This window comes from Mustela putorius, unplaced genomic scaffold, assembly GCF_011764305.1.
Source record: "Mustela putorius furo isolate JIRA1106 unplaced genomic scaffold, ASM1176430v1.1 tig00003863_pilon_pilon_pilon, whole genome shotgun sequence".
Lineage (NCBI taxonomy): Eukaryota > Metazoa > Chordata > Mammalia > Carnivora > Mustelidae > Mustela > Mustela putorius.
In genome coordinates this window covers 5,238,323-5,262,787 of record NW_025422015.1, presented here as the reverse complement: position 1 = coordinate 5,262,787, position 24,465 = coordinate 5,238,323, and the positions used below count along the sequence as shown (strand labels likewise).

General features: G+C 33.6%; 1 protein-coding gene across 6 annotated transcripts in view; it reads left to right on the top strand.

The window, feature by feature from the left end:
• Positions 1–24,465, top strand: part of MYO6 (myosin VI) — a 154,197-nt gene that overhangs the window by 124,139 nt on the left and 5,593 nt on the right. Inside the window, exons 21-34 of one of the 6 annotated variants that reach the window (XM_004752787.2) lie at positions 2,128–2,258; positions 2,354–2,431; positions 4,557–4,686; positions 6,460–6,550; positions 7,338–7,488; positions 8,270–8,478; positions 9,327–9,405; positions 10,279–10,439; positions 12,512–12,538; positions 12,928–12,957; positions 15,231–15,269; positions 18,868–18,971; positions 19,888–20,019; positions 22,682–22,708. In XM_004752787.2, coding sequence (XP_004752844.1) covers positions 2,128–2,258; positions 2,354–2,431; positions 4,557–4,686; positions 6,460–6,550; positions 7,338–7,488; positions 8,270–8,478; positions 9,327–9,405; positions 10,279–10,439; positions 12,512–12,538; positions 12,928–12,957; positions 15,231–15,269; positions 18,868–18,971; positions 19,888–20,019; positions 22,682–22,708 — 1,389 coding nt within the window. The remainder of the gene's footprint in view (positions 1–2,127; positions 2,259–2,353; positions 2,432–4,556; positions 4,687–6,459; positions 6,551–7,337; positions 7,489–8,269; positions 8,479–9,326; positions 9,406–10,278; positions 10,440–12,511; positions 12,539–12,927; positions 12,958–15,230; positions 15,270–18,867; positions 18,972–19,887; positions 20,020–22,681; positions 22,709–24,465) is intronic. The other 5 variants (XM_004752789.2, XM_004752788.3, XM_004752791.3 and 2 more) reach the window with 5 other exon arrangements.

Below are 24,465 nucleotides of genomic sequence, written 5' to 3'. Positions count from 1 at the left end.
CAGATGTTCTTCCTCTTTAACCTTGGGGTTGTGCTGCCTGTCTGTGGCAACAAAAAGCATTCTGAGTATAACCAATCAGACTGCATCAACAAGCCCCTCACCAAACTCTCAGAGAAGGAGCCAGGGAATGGAAATTTCTAGAAGGAAGAGTACTTGATTTGATGTTTTTAATTTTTATTTTTTAAGTGTTGAAAGGTCTTTATTGTAAATTAGCTTCAGGTGCTGAGAAAGCAGTCCAGGTCTTGGCAATTTGTTAAGCTTCATGATACTCTTAATGAACTTTTGTCAGACAGTTCATATGCTGTCTTCAGCTATTGGGCAAGCCAGGAGACTCAGAGGTGGCAGATGTATACATTCCCTAGGGTACTTGTTTATTTGATATAAATGGACAAGAATTGTAACGATACCAAACCTTTAATTTCTCCTAGCAGAGCCCAGAACTAATTAGATTTAGTTTTAGGTATTTCTTTACATAGGAATGATTGCCTTTATGTGCTTCATTAATTAGTATTAAAAATTACAGAAGTTACATTATTGACTCTAATGAAAATCAAATAGTACAGAATAATATAAGTAAAAAGTCTCATTTCTCAGGGACGACCACTTAATTTTGTTTTGGGTATATTTATTATACAGATTGAATCTCTGCCGTGTTCTTTTTAATGAATACATCATATTCTACCATATGATTGTAACACAATTTAATTGATTGATATTTAAGTTGTTTCTGTTTTTTTTTTCCTTTCATTACAGTGACACAGTGGACATGTGTGCATTCTCTATGAATATCTCTATCCACATGTCTGATAAATTATAGGGCAGATTCAAAGAAGTAGAAAGTACTGAGTCAAGGGAATAAATATTTCCAAGTTGCTATCCAAAATTGTTGCACTGGTATACTTTCCCAATGGTAGTATAGGTGTGTGTTTTCTTACATTGTCATCAACCCTGAGTACCATTGGTCTTTTAAACCTTTGCCAGGTAGGTTAAAAGTCAATAGGTTAAAATCCAATTTGACTGCCTAGAAAATATATCTTTCCTATGAGATTATGTCAAAATAAACATCCACTCATTTAAAAAAAAATTTAGTAGTCTCATTTTGCTAATTTAAATTTTTTTTAAGATTTTATTTATTTATTTGACGGATATCACAAGTAGGCAGAGAGGCAGGCAGAGAGAGAGGAGGAAGAAGCTCCCTGCTGAGCAGAGACCTTGATGTGGGGCTCAATCCCAGGACCCTGGGATCATGACTGGAGCTGAAGGCAGAGGCTTTAACCCAATTGAGCCATACAGGCACCCCTGAATTTTTGACCACCAGGAATTTAATTTGATATAAGGAGTGAGATTGGGATCCAGTGTTATGTTTGTTTTCTAAATGGTTGGCCATTTGTCCTAATATTTTTTTGTTGAATTATTTTATTCCTGTTGATTTGAAAGTCCTAGACAGTGAAACCTAGCTATTTTTATAAATAAAAGTACTACCATTTTCTATAGTTGTTGAGCCTTCCCCTGACTACTTCATACTTTTCCTAACATGAAAAGTTCATACTGATTCAAGGCTCAAATTACAAGCTCCTAGAGTTATACTGAAAATATTCATTCTAAATAGACTAGTTTCTTTGAGAGGTGAGTGAAAGGGGATCTTTATAGTGAAATAGTGAGCTCTCCTTTCTTTTTCTTTTGCTTTGTGTAAGCATAGGTAAGAATTTGGAAATGTGTCTGGCTACTTCTTGGGGATTCTATCAGGAATCTTGTTTTAAAATTAGCCTCAGAACTGGGAAAGTGGCTTAATGCAGGCCTTTATCTCATATGCTATTGATTGTGACAGACGTTTCTAGCAGGAAAAAGAAACTAGGTTGAGCTTTCTAGGGACCAGTAATTTATCCCTAGAAAATAGTTAGGAAAACTGATTTTTGAGGAAATTTGCTATAATAGTTTTAGGTAGCGGGTATGTTCATACTTACTGAATATGAGTATGATACTCCCTATGTAATATTTCATTGTTGATGATTCCTATAAATTGCCCTTTTCTAAATATTAATTTGTAAAATTGTTAGATCATTTACAAGTTCTTTTTGGACTTCTGTTCAGAGATTGGCAATAATTTGTGTTTGTTTATGAATCTAGGTATGGTGTCTGTTTTGGACTTAATGCAGGGTGGTTTCCCATCGCGAGCCTCCTTTCATGAACTCTACAACATGTATAAAAAGTATATGCCAGATAAACTTGCAAGATTAGACCCAAGACTGTTTTGCAAGGTACGAACACTGCTTAAACTGAAATTTCTTAGCTATGAACTATCTTTCTTACTAATTACTGTTCGGCATTTAACTATTGAACTTTTATTTTTCAGGCTCTTTTTAAAGCTTTGGGCTTAAATGAAGTTGACTACAAGTTTGGATTAACAAAAGTATTTTTTAGACCTGGCAAGGTAAATACGTCTTATTTTCAACTTTAACATGATGAATATGGATAGTAGGAGTCAATGCGTATTTTTGCGTTTAGTGATTTGTGTTATTCATGAATTATGATCACTAACAGTATATGTGTATATATATACACAGTTTCCCTGCCTGTGAGAAGTTTGCAATGTGTAATATTCTATACAAGTTTTACAACTTCTATTTCACATTTGGAAGTACTGGAATCAGGGCATTGCTTGTTTTTTTTTTTTTTTTTTTTGCTTAAATAAGGATTAACCAGAAAATACTTACAATTTATTTTTTAAAATTTATTTTATTTAATACATTTTTTAAAGTAGGCTCCATGCCCAATGTGGGGCTTGAACTTTCCCGAGATAAAGAGTCCCATGTTCTAGCACTGAGGTAGAGCACCCCTGCCAGAAAATACTTACTGAAATCTTTTCTTTTTCTTTTTCTTTTTTTTTTTTTTTAAAGATTTTTATTTATTTATTTGACAGACCGAGATCACAAGTAGGCAGAGAGGCAGGCAGAGAGAGAGAGGAGGAATCAGGCTCCCTGCCGAGCAGAGAGCCCGATGCGGGGCTTGATCCCAGGACCCTGGGATCATGACCTGAGCCGAAGGCAGAGGCTTTAACCCACTGAGCCACCCAGGCGCCCCTGAAATCTTGTCTAAAACATTAATTCAGTTTTCAATAATTAAAAATTTTGCAGTACCTTTGAGTCTTCCTTGTAAGAACAAGTTTTATTGGCATATGATAGTCATATAAGGTATAGGAAATTGGACTGAAGTTTGTGCCAATTTCTGTCAAACCCCAGACTGAGTGAATGTATGTACTTTTGTATGTAACATAATTATGCTAACCCATAGTTTTTGTATTTATAGATTTTTGTACTAAATTACAAGACTGACTTACAGAGTATTTCATAGCAAATATGTACAAAACAAAAACATCTAAATGCTATTCACAGTCTGTAATATTGTCACCATTCCTAACTTTGTATTGAATAATAGCATCCTCATAATTTTAAGCACAACTATAATTATATAATAGCCAACTATGCTTGTTGGACTTAGCAATATCATTAATAAATATCTCTACTGCCTTGAAAGCTAGATTAATGATAATCTGATTTCACATTTTTGGGCACGAGATAAAAATCTATGTAATACCTCTCTCTGAATATTTTTACTCCAGAGGACCCATACTATATCTTGTATAAAAGAAAAAATATTAAAAGAAAACAAATAATATATTCATAGTTGGCTTAGCTATAATCATACATATTTATCATAAGTTCAACATTTCTCTTATTTCAGGGCTATAGTAATAATTTTAGAATTAATAGCCTGAGAAAACACTTGGTCTTATTTGCCCTGAGAAAAATTAATCAGAAGAATATGTTGAAAACATAAAGCAGGCTTTCAAAGATCTTTATTCTTGTTATGTTACCTTTAACTTTATTTTTGATTATAGGAAGCCTTTGTATTGATAGGTGTGTGACATCCTTAGTATATTGTCATGAGGTATTTGATAAAGGATAGAAATCATTTTATAATTTGGTGGTAAGTTGTGAAAATAATGCATTTTATTTTTTAATAGCCTAATAGCTCTTTTATTTGTATTGTCTTTCTCTTAGTAGCGATTTCTTATTATCTGACCAAAATGAGGATGGAGGTTGGGAAAGTCAGTAGTTTTAGTGGTACCTGATTTTATTATATAGATGACCTTTACTTGTCAGAAACTGTACACAGTTATCTACATAAGTATGTGGATAAGCAATTCAGAAACTTATTAGCCCTTTTATCATTCTTTCCTCGGTTAAACTTTTTTTCCAACCATCTGTAATTGTCGTTTAAGGTTAAGGTTTTTTCTACTTTTATTATTGAATCTGTTAACTAGTAATGAGTAACTCCCTTTTACCCCTCCAAAAAAGGATGCTGAAGGAAGGAAGAGAAAGGCAGCAAAATATAGCTAAATATGTTTGAGTTTGCTGAGACTTGTGTCTGTAATTGGTTTGTGATCATTTCCAGGAAGTTAGATTTTTGACTTGACTTCTGGTTATTTTGTATCTCTCTGTGTGTTTAAGCACATTTGTCTTTTGATATTGATGCTAAATTATTTCATTTCCTAGTTTGCAGAATTTGATCAGATTATGAAGTCTGACCCTGATCATTTAGCAGAATTGGTTAAAAGAGTCAATCACTGGCTTATCTGCAGTCGCTGGAAGAAAGTTCAGTGGTGCTCACTCTCAGTCATCAAATGTAGGTGTTTTCTTTTACATCAAGATCTGTAATTATTTTGGAAATGAATTGGTTTATGGAATGTTATGCGTTACCACAGTGGTGAGTGCTGGGCCATAGGGACCACTTTGCTTATTCATGCTGTGTTCCTGGTTCCATGTAACACCTCCATGTAGAGTACATGGTAAATATTGAGACAATATTTTGTGTGTGTGTTACTTATCTTCCTATCCAGATACATTATGGGAGAATTACTTTCATCATATCCTGAACAAAGCAGAAACAGAGCTCATGGTCTCGATTCCTTTCCCTCCCTCCACATCATCCCCTCATTTCTCAGAGTTCAGCCAGAACTTTTCTCTTTCCACCTGCATGGCATCTGCAGTTCACACACCAGAAATTTCAAGATTGTGATTGTCTGTCCTTTCTTGTCCCTGAAATCGTGTCAGTGAACAAATCCTGTTGATTCCTTTCCCAAATACTATACGTTCTTTCCTCTGTATTGCCAGGGTCTTAGTGGTACCTCACTCTCCCACTCACGTAATAACTTCGGTAGCTCCCAAACTGGGTTTTCTCAGCTTCTTAGGAGTACTCTTCCCAGAGTTTCTTTCTAAACTAAAAGCCTTTTATTAAGACTTTCCTATAATATAGGGCAAGGTCTTAGAATGTCTTTCAAGACCCCGTGAAGTGGGGTTTTCAGCTTCTCTTTCTAGCCTCCACTCCTGCCACTGCTCTTTTAGACCCTGTTCTCTGACGCGCTGCTAGGTCACAGCCACTGTTTATCTCTGCCCAAAACAAGGATGAGGGGCAAAATGTTTTTACCTGACAGTCTGTGGCAAATAGTTAATTGTGTAGAATTATTGTCAGTAACTTGATTAAATTTATAATTGTCCCTTCCACCTCCCCACTTGCCAGTGCTAGGCACTCGAAAAGGATTAAGTAAGATATATCGTATTAAGAGAAAAGTACGTCCCTTTGATGTAACCAAAAGGGACCATGCAAACAAAGATTATTATTGAGGTCTTTTGTTAGACAGTCATGAATATAGATAAAAAGAAGACAATAAGAAAGAAAAAAAAAACAGTTCTTTTTCCGACAAGTTTTCCAAGTAAAATATAAACACATTTGTCAGTATAGTTCAGTGCTTTCAGCTTTATACATTGCATTATGGTAGAAAACACATTATATTTAAATTATTGTGCTACACCATTTGTGGATTGTGTTATGCAATAGTTTAATCAGTAACCAGACAGGATCTTTGCAGGATGTTTATAGAGAAGTTCTGAAAAAAATGTTTCAAGGTCATTTTGTAGAATATTCAAGGTCATTAGTGTAGAATGTTCTGGATATCTGAAGTTAAATAGATTCCTTTACTGTAGGGCTCTCAGAGGCTTCACTGTGTGTGTTCATTGTGAATCTTGTACAGGAGGTATAGCGTATAGCTTTTCTTAAATTCATTTGACAGGTGAACCCTTTTTATCCCAAGCCAGACCTGTTAACATTTAATAGACCCATATTTCCTAGGACAATTTGGGAAGCAGTAGTGTGACATAATAAGGAAATAACACATTTAAAATGTAAATCTAGCCACACACATGATATACTTTTTATTTTAAGAAATACAAGGAATTAAAGAAATGTTCAACTTCATGATTTGTTATCTGGTATAATATGTTCATCACAGTTTCATGTGTCTTGAAAATTGCTTTGTGGAAATGAGTGGTTTTTAAGAATATGATATGCCTGATATAAACTGAAAAATTGTCTATCATTGTATTTTCCTCTTACACATAGTGAAAAATAAAATAAAATACCGAGCTGAAGCCTGCATTAAAATGCAAAAAACTATTCGAATGTGGCTTTGCAAAAGGAGACACAAACCTCGGTAAGATGAATAGTGCCTAAAGAATCCTACTAAACCTATTTACCCTAATACAAAATGGTTATAAAGTCATAATGAAGAGCACTTTGGATACTCTTAGAGTTTTCTCCATTCTCCTGTTCTTTGTAAAAAGGCATATTATTTGTGATTTTTTATTATGTACTTGGAATTAATTAATTAATTAATTAACTAATTCAGTATTACTTGCTCATACTACAAAAGGATATGAAGTACCTTAAAAAAATGTAAACACTATAAAAAGTTGAAATAAATGGCTAACAGAAACTCTTTTATTCTGAGTATTTTATTATCTTGAGTTGTTTGATAATCAAAATGTTAAATTGGGGTTGTTTTTAAAAAACCTCATTAATGTTTTCATCATAACTCTCAAGATTATCTATAGGAATTATATTATCTCACTGTAAGTTTGGTCTTTATTTTTGAGTCTTATTAATTTAGACTTTTAAAACTTAGAGTTCTGAATAACTGTTAATCCCTAAACCTTTTTAAAGAGATTAGATAACTCTTTTAAGTTCTATAATTAGAAATCTCAAATTTTCAGAGTAAATACAGAAGGCTAAATATTACGGATAGGCATCAGTGTCATTCACACTCATACTTGATTCTTTTTTTACCTTTAATAAGAGATCTAAAAAAGAGAATCCTGGATAGTATGAAAACAGAAGTGAAATACCCTATTTAGCAGTATGTTTGGCATTTTATTAAGATGAAAAATGTATGCATAGCATTAAGTGGTGAATTTAAACTCTGATGAAGTATTTCTTTGCAGCATTGATGGCCTGGTTAAGGTGGGCACACTGAAAAAACGACTTGATAAATTTAATGAAGTTGTCAGTGCATTGAAAGATGGAAAACCAGAGGTGAATAAACAGGTCAAGGACCTTGAAATTTCTATTGATGCTTTAATGGCCAAAATTAAGGTATGTAATTTTAATCCAAATGGCTGACTTGTTTTTTTTTAAATAATTTAATACGCTTGTTATTGGTATTGAATTTTATAGAAAAAAATTCTTTTTAAAAAAAATACAAATGTTGCACAAGTTGAGTCTCAGTGATGGCAAGTGATTCTCATTATAGTGTTCTTTCCGTGTTTGAAAATTTTTATAGCAAAAAACTGAAAAGATAATTTTTATGCAGCTTCATTTGTTAGGAAAGTCCTTCTTCCCACCCAAAGTAGTAACTAAAATACTATACTCTGTTAGTAAGCTTTTATATAATCATTACTGAGACAGGAGTAATGCGAGTTATTTTCATTTGTCTCATTTTTTTTTTTTACCTTCAGAAACTAATTTTCAAATTATAAAAGTAATATTATGGAAAATTTGGAGAAAACCACCAAAAACCCCTTTAACCCCAACAATAACACATTCAGCTATTACTCTGTTGCAGTCACCTTTCAGTCTTTTTTAGAAGCACGTTTGTATGGTTCTCCTCACAATTTAATTTTGTGCCCCTTTTGTTATGTTATGTCTTGTTCCTGTTATTACATTATCTTTATATTGGCTATATCATGAACTACTTAGGTGTTTTGAGCTTAGCAATTAATTTTCCTTCAAGCTTTTTAGGGAAAAAATAATGGGCCTTTTTTTTGGTCTTAATTTTCATTTATTTGATTACCAGTGGGACTGAAAATGTTTTTGGTATATTCACATTGTGTGGCAGAAGATAATTTTTAAGTACATGCTTATTATTTTTTTTAAGTCCACTATGATGACAAGGGAACAAATACAGAGAGAATATGATGCACTAGTGAAAAGCTCAGAAGAACTTCTTAGTGCATTACAGAGAAAAAAACAGCAGGAAGAGGAAGCAGAAAGGCTGAGGCGTATTCAAGAAGAAATGGAAAAAGAAAGAAAAAGACGTGAAGAAGATGAACAACGTCGAAGAAAGGAAGAGGAGGAAAGGCGGATGTAAGATATTTATATTGTTTTGAATTAGAAACTAACAGCATAGTGAATTCTTGGTGTTGAGGCTGGTTAATGAATATTCTTATTTTAAAAGTTATATTCTTATTTTAAAACACTAATTTTAGAATTAGTTTAAAAATAGAGAAAAGTTCATTATATAATAATAACATAATGATTTTAACTATAATCTGGGTTTCTTTTTTAATTTTTTATTTTTTATAAACATATATTTTTATCCCCAGGGGTACAGGTCTGTGAATCACCAGGTTTACACACTTCACAGCACTCACCAAAGCACATACCCTCCCCAATGTCCATAATCCCTCCCCCCTTCTCCCAAACCCCCTCCCCCCAGCAACCCTCAGTTTGTTTTGTGAGATTAAGAGTCACTTTTGGCTAAACTCTTACACCTGATGATTTCTTAACTTTTTTTTAAAGCTGTGACTTGTTATTTTATAAGCAAGAAAAAGGGCACTTATACTTTTCTGCATTTTTGAAACAACTTTTTGGAAGTTTACCACATAGGGCAGTCAGGAGTTGTAAGAATTGTTTAATTGGGGGAGGAGGAGAGGGAGGACCGTGTGATCAGGATTTCAGGTAGGCTTTATAACCAAGTTAATCTACATGTTTAAAAGTTATAGAATATAATTGTATTTGTTTTTGTTTATTACAGAAAGATTACTGTCAGTAGAGTTAGATTTTGTGTTTTTAAAATAAGCTCATAATATATATAGCCAGGAGGTTAATTTGAGTTCTCACTCTATAATCTCTGTTTATTAATAGTTAAATTGCCTTCTGAAGGATTTTTTATTTTCTATAAAATTTTAGAGGAGTTTTCTATTTTTTGTTAGGAAACTTGAGATGGAAGCAAAGAGAAAACAAGAAGAAGAAGAGAGAAAGAAAAGGGAAGATGATGAAAAACGTATTCAGGTATATAATTATTAGACAGGTTCTTTCAGAATAGAATCTATAAGATTATAGCACAAAAGGAGCTGAAAACAAATTTTGATTTGCTACATAAGCTGTCTTTGGTTTACCCCAGAGACAAAGGCATCTTCTGTGGTTGGTTATGGGAGGGACTTTGGAACTAGGGAAGTAGATTCAGATCCAGGCTCTGTCCCTGATAGAAATTGTGACATTGCACAAGTCACAATGAGTTAACTGTGGGCTATAGGTTTTTTTCCTCTGAGGAATGGGCATAAATGATAGTTGTAAGCATTAAATGAGTTGGCACATGTTTAAAGCATTTAGAACCTGAGTGCCCAGTTAATAAATATTAGTTTGTTGTTACTGTTATCATACTCAGGGGAAAGTCAGATGAATGGTCACTTAAAACATAATTGTAATTTTATATCTTTGTAGATACTAATATCAGTAAGTTAGAATTGAGATAGTCTCCTTACCCCCATTTTTAAAAAAGTCCGTGTCTGAGAATAATTGATCACGTATTTGAGTTTCTGTTTGTCTTGGCTTTCATAATTCATCCTGAGTGCAAACAACCTTTAAATCACTGACATCTGCTGTATAGCTGCCGGTGTTAATGTGATACCTAGGGTTCTCATGCAATATTTGGGATACTGTTGGTGATAGAATGGTAGAAATGTGGTTTCCCCACCTTCGCTTGGATTTGAGAGAGATAGGAAGCATTAGTCAAAATCTAGAAGAGGATGGAGACTGGAGAGATTTCTGATTAAACAATTTGTATTCCTTAGTAAAGAACTTGTGTGGGGCAATTTTAGATAGGATCTATCAAGTAAACAAGTGGCGAGAGAGCTTGTTGAGGTAGCCTTCTGTCATTGGCAGGCTGAAGTGGAGGAGCAGCTGGCCCGACAGCGGGAGGAGGAGTCCCAGCAGCAGGCAGTTCTGGAGCAGGAGCGCCGGGACCGGGAGCTGGCCCTGCGGATAGCCCAGAGTGAAGCTGAGCTCATCAGCGACGAGGCCCAGGCTGACCTGGCACTCCGGAGGTACTGGGCCCCTGGGTGGGGTGTGATGCCTCTGCTTGCTTTCCCTCCCTGCTTCTCATTTCAGTGTGAAGGGCCTGGGGGAAAATCATATTCTTTAGGTCCTGATATATTTTAAGTAAAATAATTTAAAAATTATTTGTATCCACTTTTACACCCAAGCAAATGAAACAGTTGATTTCATCAAATTGTTGAACTATTGAAAATAAAATTGATATTTCAGCTCATGAAGCATCTCAACTTTTACTCTGAAATTGTCAAGGAATATTGTATAAAAAGTTGACATCTAATTTCTAAATACCTGCCATTAAATATGGGCACAGAAATCAGTATATTATAATCCAGTTTAATATATTTGAGGTTGGGATTTATTATTTTCCTAATGCAATTTTTTAAATAAACACCCTAACACTTAGAATGAGGAAAAATTTTACATACACACCCATCATGTTTCACAATAGATTTCCCTTTCCAAGAAGGAAGGTTTATCATATTGAAGTGTTTTAGCTACCCAGGTTTCCAAATTATCTCTAAATACTGAATTTTACTGGAGTGTAAAAAAGTATGGATGTTCTTGTAGAAAGTTGCAGGAAGTCTTAATATAAAAGATTCATTTTTAAAAATTTAGAATATAGAGACATTCATTATTTTGATTATTAGTAAAAACAGAGCAAAACTAGTTTGTGGGTTTCTTTGTACTTAGGTGTATAAGTTGTATATATATTGAGATTTATGTAACCATGCTTTTCAGAATGTCAGGGCACTGTTTGTAACAAAATATAAAGTGTAACCACTAGGTGTTGCTGTTTCCTCATGAAAGGAAAAAACCTCATTAAAATGGCAAGGCAGTGATTGGATTCTCTTTAGCTAAAACAGAATGGGAAAGGGTTGTTGCCTTCATGGTTTTTCTAGTAAGTGTTTACATTGGGGAGCCCTGGGGTCTGAACTGTATATGAAAGTATATTATATTAAATAAAGTGAAAAGGCCTACCAAACACAAAGTATTATAATAATTAATAAGCTCTTGGGTTTGAATCCAATATTTGAGCTCTTTGTTTACATTTCACTGGAATTTAAAAAATATTTTCTCTGGGCTGTGGCTCTTCTAACTGCAGACTCAACTCAGCTGCTCTTCTGTTCCTTCCACCTGTGTTATGTTGGAATGTCTGGGGGCCTTTGTGTGTAACTGAGTAGTAGCTGGGCCAGTCTCCTAAATGAACCAAGCTTGTAACAGCTGCTCTCCCTGATGTGTGTGAGGAAGCATTGCAGTTGACCCAAGGTGGCTTCACTATGGCTGAAGTTCATTTCTCAGGGACTAATTATTGGAGTCAGTATTGGTATTTATGGCCAACCAAGCTTTACGTTTAAGCATTTGAACTATTAAACTACATCCAGTGCCATTCCAAATAATATGTATAAGATACTGGCTCATATGTGGGCTCCTTCCCATCTTCAGACAGGTGCACGTCTCACAAGGGTGAGTGGTCTCTTGGAGAACGAGTGGATCATTCAGTAACTTTAACATAATGACAAGTTACCTGTGATTTAAGTTAAGCAGAATTAACTATGTAATGATACCACTACTAAGTAATTCGGAGATATTTAAACAGTTATGATTTGAATTGCAAAGAGTTAGTTTTAGTTTTCCTGTGAGACAGCTCCTGGGTTGTGGTCCCCACCTCTATGGAACACCCTTTTAAGTCCTTTTTGGCAGCCCTTTCCAGGAAAGCTTTCCCTGACCCTCATGTCCTCATGAGGTCCTACCTTCAGAACCTCCTGGTTATTTTATATTTTGTACAAGCATTAGCACTTCATTATGGATGATGTTCTATACATATTTTCCATGTTTGATAATTTCATTTTACTACATGGGGTACAAGCAAATGTTTCTGGATGTCTATGTTACCTTTGTTAGCACTGAATTATTTCTGACAAATTTATGAGTAAGAACTCACTTAAGTAAAACTGTTCTTAATATATAGCATGAAAATGTCATTCTTGGGCTCTGTGATGCATTTAAAAATATATGTAAATGGGTTCTGCTGCATTAAACAATTTCAAAGTTACTTTTCCAGCTTGGATTCCCGTCCAGTAACTTCTAAGTAAGAATTGTTTTCTACATATATTTAAAAAATATGATCTTAACTACACATATGATCCTTGATGCAAAGTGATTTCACATTACCTAAAATTATGAAATAATATTCAGATTCTGTTAAAAAAAGCGTTCTTCATAGTATATGAGTTTTCTAATCTAAATGTAATAAATTTGCTCTTTAATTTTCATTGAATGCCTTTAATTTATGCTTTTCTCATAATTTTTAGGGAAAATTTTAAACATTAAAATTTTGAGTGATCTCGTAGATTAAAGATAATGGCATTTTTTTAATGTCAGTGAGTAAAGTCATTGAAACACAAATTTGTCACAATCCAGTTTTTCGTGATTCAGAATTACTTAATGACATTAACTAAAATATATTATTTTTCACAGAATCGATGGAACAAGACCCAAAATGACACCGTATGTCATTTCTCTTTTCAAAATTTGATTTAGTTTTAAAACTTTTTTTTTCCTTTAACAGATGGCTGTTAATTTTTAGGAGAAATAGTTTCCTCACTGTAGTAAATTTTTGTGTGTTTTTTTTTTTGCATATACTTTATATATATATACTATATATATATAAAATTCTGGAATATTTATGAAATCTGAATTTTAACACTTTAGGACCCCCACTGTAACATTTATAATGATGGTTCTCAATTTTGTCAGAACCTAATACCAATGACAGTTGTTTTATAAGTCATGCAACCTGCATAGATAATTCTCTCCAAACATGACATGTAAAAGAAGAATGAGAGGACAGTAATATATAATAAAACAATATTTAAAATGAAAGTGCTCGCAACTGTAGGAAAACATAATCAAATACTGAAATATTTTTATTTATACGTAGCATCACCATAAATGTGACAGCGACACATGCAAATTGCAAATTGATATAAGAATGTTAGATTGGTCAATTGAATGCTGTGAAATTGTGAACAGTGCTTTGTAAAATTCTAAACAGAGTTAAGTACAATCTTGTCTCCCTTTAGTAGTTGCATTCCTAGAAAAACTCTGTGAATGTTAAAACCATGCCAAAAAGAAAGACTCTTTACATGTAAAAGTTTGTTTACATGTAAAACTGCTTGTATGTGGATGTGTTTCACCTCTCTTAGGTGGGCGTGTCAGTGTCACATGGGACCCGGGACAGTTGTTCCTTGTGGCACCCCTGACCCCTGAGCTCCTCAGATGCCAGCAGTGCACTCTCACCACAGCATTGTTTTCATAGGGCACCGAAATTTTTGAAAACATCTCTGGGTGGCTCACTTACATGTCCAACTCTCAGTCTAGGCTCAGGTCGTGATCTCAGGGTCCTGGGATCAGATCAAGCCCTGAGCTGGGTTCTGTGCTCAATGGAGAGTTTGCTTGAGACTCTCCCTCTCCCTTTGCCCCTCTCCCTACTCATGTATGTACATGTACTCTCTCTATATATAATAAATATATTTTTATATATTTATATATATAAAATATTTATATATTTATTATATATATAAATATATTTTTATATATCTCTCTGTATAAATAAATCTAAAAAAAAAAGAAAAAAGGAACCTTGAGGTACAGTGATAATAGAATTCAAAATATTTATCAAAATCATGCCAAGTTTGAAAGTTAGAAAATTCTGACTAGCCTAATTGGAGATTGATAAATGGATTGCTCAGTAGATAATTTTATACATATTTGGGCTTTTTACTTTGTATTTAGAATCTCTGATCATCAGTTTTGAAAGATTACTTTTTCTCTGACTGTGCTTATTGGATAGACTTCTGTCAGCCTCTATTCTTAGCCAGTGTTCATTACAAGGAAGGAGAATTACAGGAGTCCTTTGCTCCTTTATCATCACCTGACAGGCATGCAGGAAACTGCACCCTAATGCAAACATACCCTTTCTCTTTTCTTATGATTTTTACTCATTTGTAAGAGGTTGCCAGAGTCTGATGAATAGAATGAGCCATGAGAAAATGATTAATTATGAAGGAAGAAAGAAAGAACAGGAAAATAAAATAATGAGATTAATGAATTATTGATGAGCATGATGAAACATCCATCCCATTTCACAGAATTAAACAAATATTGGGAAAAGTTGCATTCCCCTGAGTAATAAAAGTAAGTTTTGCCTTTGGGAAATGTTTATCTGTAGACTCAGAACACTTTGGTGTTTAACACATACTTGATGTATTTGAGTTCTTCTACTTTTTTAAAAATCATGCTTTGATTTAGAATTTTTGAGTTTAAATATACTAGACTCTTAAATTCTGACACTAGAAAATAGCTTAACTAGGTATCACTGTTTCGTCATCTAATTAATATATATTATGCAACCCCAGTGCAAAAATCCTTCTATAGAATCTATATCTGCCAAGGTGGTCCAGTATGCATTTAGAACATGCAGATTATATGCCATACATAAAAAAATACCACAAAAGCACTTTTATCTAAAAGTTCCTACTGCAGAAATGGAGTTCAAGCAACCTTAACTGTATTTAAACAGAAGTTTGCTGTATTTTATGGTTATAGATGATGTTGAAAAGTATATTATTATAGTCTTTTACAAAGTGAAATGATAGTGAATGATTAATGAATCAATAATCCTATTGAAAAGATACATTTTAATTATACTTTTAGATCTTTTAGGTAATGTATGTAGTTTTCTTTTATATGACTGTGCTGTATTATCATTTTTCTTATAGGGAACAAATGGAGAAGGAAATGGCAGAATTTCTGCGTAGGTTAGTGCAGTGGAATTTGGGGAAATAAGTGTCACCTCAAAATCATGTTTTTAAATCACTGTTCAGTATTTGGACCAGAACCTGTTATATGAATAGTCTATTCTTTCCATATAAATTTTCTGTACAGGAAATGTCACTTCACCCTTATACCACTGTAAAAGAAAAAGACAAAAACAGTGCTCTAAATTGGTGCCACTCAATGGGGACACCATTGGCATTTTGGATGGGCCTCTTCCTTGTTGGTGGTATTGCCATATTTATCACTGGCTTTACCAACTCAATCTCAGTAGAGGAACCTTTCCTCTCAAACCAAATAAATGTTTTGAAACTTTCTATGGAGGTGGTGGTGTCCCTCTCCCTCTTACCCACCCCCACATGTCAGCTGGGAACCTCTGTACCTAGTTCCTAGTTGAAGGGGAAGTAGAAAAGAGTGTGGTTTCTGAGGGCCTTCTCCCCATAGCACATGTTTTAAAAACCACTGATATAAAAATTGAGCCACCACAGACTATGACCTCCCAGCAGGATCTGGTCCTTTACAAGTGGGTATCAATCAGTAACATCTTAACTGTCAATTTTGAAGTTAGAGTTAATTGAAAGTCTTAAAATTAATACACTTTTTTAAAAATCAGAAGTCAGTTTTTCTACTACTTCGTATGTCATTTACATGATTGTCTTTATAACAAACCTAAATAATCAGTAAATTAAACCTTTATTTTACTATTTTAATAATTCCAGAGATGGGGAAGAGCATTTAAATGCATTTCATTCATGTATTTAAGATGCTGAATATGTTTTTTAGCATATGTATTTTGATGTAATACAAATGAAAAGTTAGTAATAGTAAGCCATATTTTAAGCAATAATAATTTGAATTCAATATTATTTTTTAAATTATCCAAATATATCTTATGTATGTTGGCACTTCATGTGTATTCTGACAATCTATAGAACTGTACATTATGTAAATTCACTCTCTTCCAAAAGAAAATAACAAAAACCTGTAATAATTTTCAGCTGCTCTCCTAGAAAAGACTCTTAGAGGTGCTAGGAAGAAAAGATGATTTTTTTGTTAGTTTACTGAATGGTGGTTTACGGATGTAGAAGAGAAAAAAAAAGAATATTTGAATAAATGTTAAAACATAATTTATTTCTAAGGGTAATAGAGAGACCTTGCTGACACACAGCTGGCTCTTTTTGAACGAAGCAATTAAGAGGAAAAGCTACATGGAAAATTGCCAGTCACAGTGCTTATGAAAAGGATAGATTCTGCAATAAATCTAAAACAGATCCAAACCTAAAAAGCAGGAAGAATGCAGGAAGAACTAACTGGCCACACATTATTCTTTAGTCAGGCTTATGTGTTAGTGACAATCATCATGTCTCACCATTGTTAAGTAGATAGAGTGAAGTGTGCTATTTTTTTATTCTCTAAAATGAAAGTATAAATAGGCCTTTTATAGAGGCCCACAGTACCTTATTTATTTCATTGCTAAGCTTCATACGGAGGAATCATTTCCTTTATTTCAGGAAGAAGTATACATATTTTCACACATCATTTCTCATTAAATGTCTATGTCTTAACTGCCAAGATTGCTGTTATCTTCAGAATGTGAAATAATGAGGAAATATGACCTCATTTTCAGGTATTATACCTTGATCATCCCTCTTTAAGAGGAAATATTTTCTAAGTAGTGGATGATAAGAGTAAAATTTCTTGTGTGATACCTGAGTAGCAATATTTTAGTACTTTTAAAAATTTAGCTGTTTTCATATTTGTGCCACCTTTCTTTTTATGTCTTGAAATGCGATGTGTTTAAATTCTTCCTTTGTTACATTGATCTTACTTGCGGCTTATTCTAAGTGTCTGCTGTGTGGCAGGAGTCATCTTTTGCTGAAAAGTAATGTTTATTATTACAGAAAAGAAGTCATGTCCATATTTTCTGAATAATTATTTCAAATTATGTATATAGAAACAAGTTGGAAGCCCTGAATAGCACTGCTATGAAGAAGTATTTATCCCATTTTATTTTTTAATTTATTATTTTATATTTATATATATATTTCATTTATTTCTTCTTTCCCCATTCCAGTGTTTCTACTTTACTTGTGCTCTTTCAAATCTATTGTGTCTCATGACCTAAACCTCTTCTTTAGTTAATAATAATAATAATTTTTTAGCTTACACATCTCTGTGTCAGCTCCTTGCACAGGTGAAGGGCTGGTCTAAGTGGGTGCTCATTAATGTTTGTAGAATGAATAAACCAAATAAAGGAAGGCAGAGTCATGACTAAGACCAAGGCTTTAGAGTCAGAACAAGCTGGGTTTCCATCCCAGGTGCAACCATTTTACTAGCAATGTGGGACCTTGGACATGATCTTTATTTCACTGCTCTGAATCTTGTCTACTCATTTTATTTTTCTTTATCATAAGTGTACTCTTTAATTCCCATCACCTATTTCACCCATCTCTCTCTGGTAACCATCAGTTAGTTGTCTATAGTTAGGAGTCTGTTTCTTGGGTGCCTGGGTGGCTCAGTGGGTTAAGCCTCTGCCTTTGGCCTTTGTCATGATCTCAGGTTCCTGGGATTGAGGCCCATATCGGGCTCTCTGCTCAGCAGGGAGTCTGCTTCCTCCTCTCTCTCTGCCTGCCTGTCTACTTGTGACCTCTCTCTCTCAAATAAAATAAATCTTAAAAAAAAGACTTAAAAAAAAAAAGTCTTGGTTATCTGTTTTTTTTTTCTCCTTGCTCATTTGTTTTGTTTCTTAAATTCCTTGTATAAGTGATATCATATGGTATTTGTTGTTCTTTGACTGACTTCACTTAGCATTATACACTCTAACTCCATCCATGTTATTATAAATGCAAGATTTCATTCTTTTTAATGGGTGAATAGTATTCCATTGCATATTAATACCTTATCTTCTTTATCCAGTCATCTATCAATGGATACTAGGACTGCTTCCATAATTTACAACTACAACTAGTCATATTACTCACTGAATATGAGAGCATGATTTTATTTCCTTCTAGCACTTTCCTAAGTGTTCTATTTAATAGTGATGCAAAAAGTTATAGGGGGTTTCCAGACTCTGGCTGTTCTTTTAGCCCATCTTTAATGAGGAAGGCAGGGGATTGTAGTTTGGCTACTCACCTGTTGACCCCGCAAACATCCAGATACTCAGGGAGGTTCTGAGCCAGTAGCTCTGGCTGGGACTTGGCTATCTGTAGCTTCAGTAATCGGCAGGTGATTGTACTGTGTGGCCTTATGGCTCATAAACCCTTAATGGTTCTAATGATTTTTTTGAGAAATCAGGAGGATTTCCTTTTTGATTTTGAGGAATATATATACATGTATTTTTAACTTTAGAAGTTCTGATTGAAAACACAATATGGCTATTAAATGGCACATTGGAAAATTTTAATTTACCTAGGAATCCTATAGTATACCATTCTTAATCTCATCTGTCAAAAATACAAAAATTATGTTTTTCTAGTAGTTATTTCCATTTCTCAAACTTAGATTCATTTTCTTGCCCCTTTAGTCAACATTTGATTCATGTTTCTAGTTTAAACATGCAAAAATATATAATAATTACAGAGGTCCTGCTGTACAAGCCACCAAGGCAGCTGCTGGTACCAAGAAATATGATCTCAGTAAATGGAAATATGCAGAACTACGTGATACCATCAATACTTCTTGTGGTAAGTGTATGGAGGTCATGAAAAATGGGAAGCCTCTGTGGCTGACAGGTAATAAAGAAATACCTATATGGGGGTGTAATTTTTTCTATTTTTTGGCGCATAAATTAAGCCATTCTCTTTGTTATTCTCACCTTGAAGTGAAGGCATAGTTTACTCACAAACATAAAGGGAAGGCATACTCACTAAATTCATTTTGCCTGTCTCTTATCTAGGTAGGAGAGGAAAAACATGGAGAAATTGTGGTATGGCCTGTGTTAATGATGTACTTTGCATACATAGGTCAGAGTCTTGACCTGTGTATGCAAAGTAAAGAATGGCAATGCAGTCCTTTCTTTTTAAAGCTATTTTTCCTCCAACAGAACTGTAAATGCTATATCCAGTTGATTCCATATAATTGTGTTCTTGTTTAAATCATAGTGTTTGAGTTTAGGATGTTATGCCTAGGAACTAACGTACCAAATTGTGTGGAATTTGGTATGTTCTCTCCCTCCTCACCGAAGTTATCTGCATAAATACAAACATAAAAAATCTGATTAATGTAAATCTAGCTTGTATTTGAGCACAGTGACTTTTTACTCTATTTTTATGGCCTCTGACCTTGGACAGGTAACCTAACCTCTCTGATTCAGGTTCACCTGTAAAAGACCTAGTTAGCCCAGGGTTCTTGTGTAGAGCAAATGATATAGTAATAATGCATAAGAAAATGCTCTGTAAATGTAAAAGATAATATTGCCACAAAATGCTTATCTTTATCAATAATGTGCTTACTTTTGATTTTGTACTATTAATTTAAAAACAAAAAATTTATTATATGTATAAATATATGTTTATGTCACCAACTAATTATTTTAGATGATTAAATTAGGATGCTAATTCCTTTTTTTGGGGGGGGGGACTCTTTCCATATAATCCATAGATATTGAGCTCCTGGCAGCTTGCAGAGAAGAATTTCACAGGAGACTAAAAGTGTATCATGCGTGGAAATCGAAGAATAAGAAGAGAAATACTGAAACAGAGCAACGTGCTCCAAAGTCTGTTACTGATTATGGTAAAAACAAATCTGTACTTTTAAATGTTCCAGAGTATCTGTATATAATGTATGTAACTATACATAAGACTTGGGGTAAAATATTCAGTACAAAATTTCTCTTACTGTGCAGCTGTGATCTGTTGAGCCTAATACAACCACAATGCCTTATCTTTCACAGCATTATTTCTGTTATGTCTTTAAAGTCATATTTATTAAGAAGTATTTGTATATAGTCAAGATAAATTTTGGAGATAAGAATATTGTTGTCTATACTAAAGAAGTTGTGCAGTAATGTTGTAAATATGTATTTTTTCCACATATACATATATATACATATAGAATGATTACATGTGGAAATGTAAAGAATACTGTGAAATGAAAAAGAATGTTTGCTGCAAACATAATTTTACAATACTGTCCAAATATAAGAATGAGAAATAGTAGCTTGGTTTAGACCAGTTTTGCCTATACCAGGATTTGATTTTTTGACTGAGATTCAAAAACTAAATTGTGACTTTGTTATGTATACAGAAGACAAAGTTGTATACTTGAAATTGGAAAGTAGAGGATAGACCTAATCTAGTAAAGTATGCACTAGCTTTAACATTAATTGAGAATACCTGTGATATATGAATTGTAATTTCAATCTTAAAACAATAATTGGAATTTCATTTGTTCAGTTTGCTACTTTCAAACTGGCATAATTTATTGGCTTAATTGTGTCCAGTGTCAAAGTGACAACATGTTTAATGTTTTCATTTAAAAAGTATATTCCCAGCACCTGGTAGTATAATTTAATAATACATGACCCAAGGTGAGATAGAAAATGAGCTTTCCCTCACTACCTTCCTAGCAAATAAAAGCAGTGTTTGATTAAAATCAATTAAATGTTAGAGTTTTAGTATTTCCAAGTTGTTGTAAAGAGTGGATTGGGTAAAGGCAAAGTATTAATAAGAGAGAGGTTACTGCTAGTGATTATGTAGGAGGTGTCCTCAGTACAATGTGCTCAATACAATGTGCTGGAAGGGCCGTGAGAGATCACCCAGAATGAGGAAATGGCAAACGGAAGGCCCTCTAAACATTGATATTGTGGCCACCTCTCTCTTCGCCAATTTACCAATTTGTCCCTGCGAACTGAAAATAATAGGATGATTCCATTAGCAGTTCACTGTACCAAGTTTTTAGCCAGTTACCTTTGTTTTATAAAAATGGCAAAGGGCTATTCCTTCAAGTGATAACCTTTTTAGCTGTAATGTTCTAATTATGGCCTTTAGCTGAAAGGCTTTCATCATGTTGTCCCCCCCCCCAAATGTAAACATCTGAATGATTGCACTTTTTAAAACAAGAAAAGTAATGTTGTAATATATGGCATATACATTTTTAACGAACATATAAATGTTTCTTGTGTTTTTAAACCAAACTTTGGTACTGTACTCATCCAGCTTTGCCCTCAAAGGGGGAGGTGATACATGGCACGCCTTGCTTTGTTCTTATGTTTCCGTTTATAATATACCCTTTGAAAGAACAAAAGAGTAGATTAAGAAAATTTCCCAAGAGTCCCCCATCTAGGTATATGTGAACAAATTCAGGAATTTTCTGTGAACACACTCCACAATATGTTGCCTTCAAAGAATTTGATTATGGGCAAATTTCAGGATAAAACGTAAGTTCTGCTCTGAAAAGTACTTATTGCTCTATTTTTTTTTTCCATGTAAAATACATTCTGACACAGAAGTACAGCATAAAGGAAAGGTGCAGTGCCTCAAGATGCTTAGCAGTTGAGAAAATTCTATACTTGGATAGCTTCCTAATGGGACAGCTAATCAGCCTTTAAAAGGAACTACTCTGCATTTTAATATTTAGAAGGGTTAGAATTCCTTAATGTGAGAAAATAAATTGACAACTTATGGACAAAAACATAATTAAATATTATTTTAGGGTAATACATTGATAAATCATGGTAAAGTCTTGTAATTGGGCGGGGAGAGCCTCAGCCCCTCCTCCTGTGTGCTGCACTGGGTGAACACATTCTCCTTGCATCTAATACAGAAAGAGATTTCCAGAAATAATTCTTGGGGCAGATTCCGTAGTAAGAATTCACAATGTTTAGTTGATTAAAACTGACTTGGGAGAGTGGTTTTATTTCATAGTTCCTAAAATAAAAATTGCATGAGTTTAAGATTGAGATAATTTGAAGAAATTTAAACATACTGAGTGTATATAAACAACATGGCAGTACTTTTTCTCTAAGGCATCTATTTTTTTGATGAATTTAGAAGTTTTTTATTTCTACAGAATTTCTAGTAATGCTTTGGAGGTACTAGAATGACTATTACTGAGTCATTGTTTTGGATTTATGTTTGAATATTATTGTGTCCCAGGATTACAAATGAAATATAATTTTAAAATTTAGGTCCTCTTTATATGTCCATCAAACAGAGTTTCCTAAAGAATAATCAAAATAGCTTTTTTCTTTCTTTCTTTCTTTTTTTTAACCTTTTTAAATCAGAAAGCAGAATCTACTTGTAGGTAATTCTGAGAGTATTGGTTGTGGATAGGATGTTTTCTTGTTAGTCACCACCTCGATTGATTGGGAAGCCTTTTTTATAAATTACAAGAATGCTCATTTAACAGTTCTGCCATTTTTATCTTTTCTTCAACATAAAATATTTATTCACAGATTTTGCACCATTTTTGAACAATTCACGTAAGTCAATGGGTGGTAACTTATGAGCTAACTGGAAGATGGGTTAAAAATACTTTATAAAGTACTAACTTCTGTTAAACATTGTTTTGCTACAATTTTTAAGTGGAGTTGTAGTACATTAATGTTGGTTTGTCTTTACTAAGATATTTAATTTCAGATGATGCTTTTATTTGGGTCACTCCAAAATATATTTGCAGAACAAAATTAATTTTTTTATGAAATTACTTCCTTTTAAAAAAATAACTGGCACTTTATGCTGGGAATATACACAATTCTCATTGTAGCAAAACTCAATAAGCAGCTGATCTTTTAGAATAAAGACTAACTTCAGGTGCTGGTTTCACACACACACTGTTACAGTATGAACACTTCTGTCCAAAGAGATCTGAGTTTTGTATGATAATGTACAAGGTTTAATAGGATGCCTCCTAATAGGAGATTATTCTCTGACTTGTATATATCACACCCTGTGATGCACATTTTTGATAATTTAAAAGCTTGGAGTCCTCTTAATATGTAGTAAATTTTTTCTGCTTCAGATGATCAATAATGATTTGGATATAATGCCATATTTGTTGCCAGCTTGTTGGACCTGGATTTTTTTAAGTGTTTCTAGTAATTTATAGGGCCAAATTTAGAACTTATTTCATATGTTAAAGATGACACAATAGGATGTGAAAGAGTCATGTATTAGTTTCAGATGTTCAACATTTGTATCTTTGTGCTTTTCCAGATGAACATTTGTGGAAATGAAGGCTTCCTTAATATAATTTCAGTTCTCACATAGTTAAAAAAAAAAAGCTATCAAAACTTTCCCTTGAGTTTTATTAACTTTACTTAATATATTACAATATAGGAGACTGTTAATTTAATAAGAAAAAATAAGTGACCATCAATACCATAGTAAGTTCCCTATCAACTGGGTATTCTAAGTTACTGCTTAATATGGAGGGAAGGGTTTGTTTTTGTTTTTGTTTTCCTTATCCTTTTAAAGTTCCTTAAAGTAGAGTTAGCATATTTTCTGAAGAGTAAGGAATTTTTAAAACTTGAAATAGAAACACTAAATTGTAAGTAGTTTGGAGGGACTACAGGACCAAAAGATTAAATGAGCTCCTCTCTGTTAACACGCTAAAGGTGACGCGGCTTTTTAAGTCACTAACACAACGGGGCCTCTGTTTCGTTCTTTCACTGGCATATATAGCTTTGCTAACTGCTTTTTGCTTTCTCTGGTTTGCACAGAAATGAATTCAGCTGCTATAAAGCTTTTGCTATTGTGTAAAAAGTTAAGAACAAGAGTATTTTCATCCTTTCAGTATTTGGAAGTTCTTACAAAAAACCCTGTGGCTGTTCTTGACTTACATATATTCTGTAATTTTTCATTGACATACTTGAGCATATCAGTGAGATTCTTAATTGAGCTGCAGTAAATGGTTGGCCAACTTTTAAAGTTGTGAGAAAAAAGCACATTAAACAGACTTGCTAAAATTACAGCTGCTGAAGCTGTAAAGTTATTATCCCAGAGAAATGTTTATATTTGCAGATAAAATAAAAACCCCACTGTTTCATTATGAAACTTGAGCAAGGGGAAAAAATTGATATAAGTGCAGTGTCCAGTCCTAGCAGAAAAGTAAGGGTTTTTCTTTTCTGTAACAAAGAGAACAAATACTACACTTTCCACTTACTTCAGTGGATTTTATTCCAAGAGAAATCTGATTTTAGAGTAAGCAAATATCTCTGAGGGAAATTGTATGGTTTTA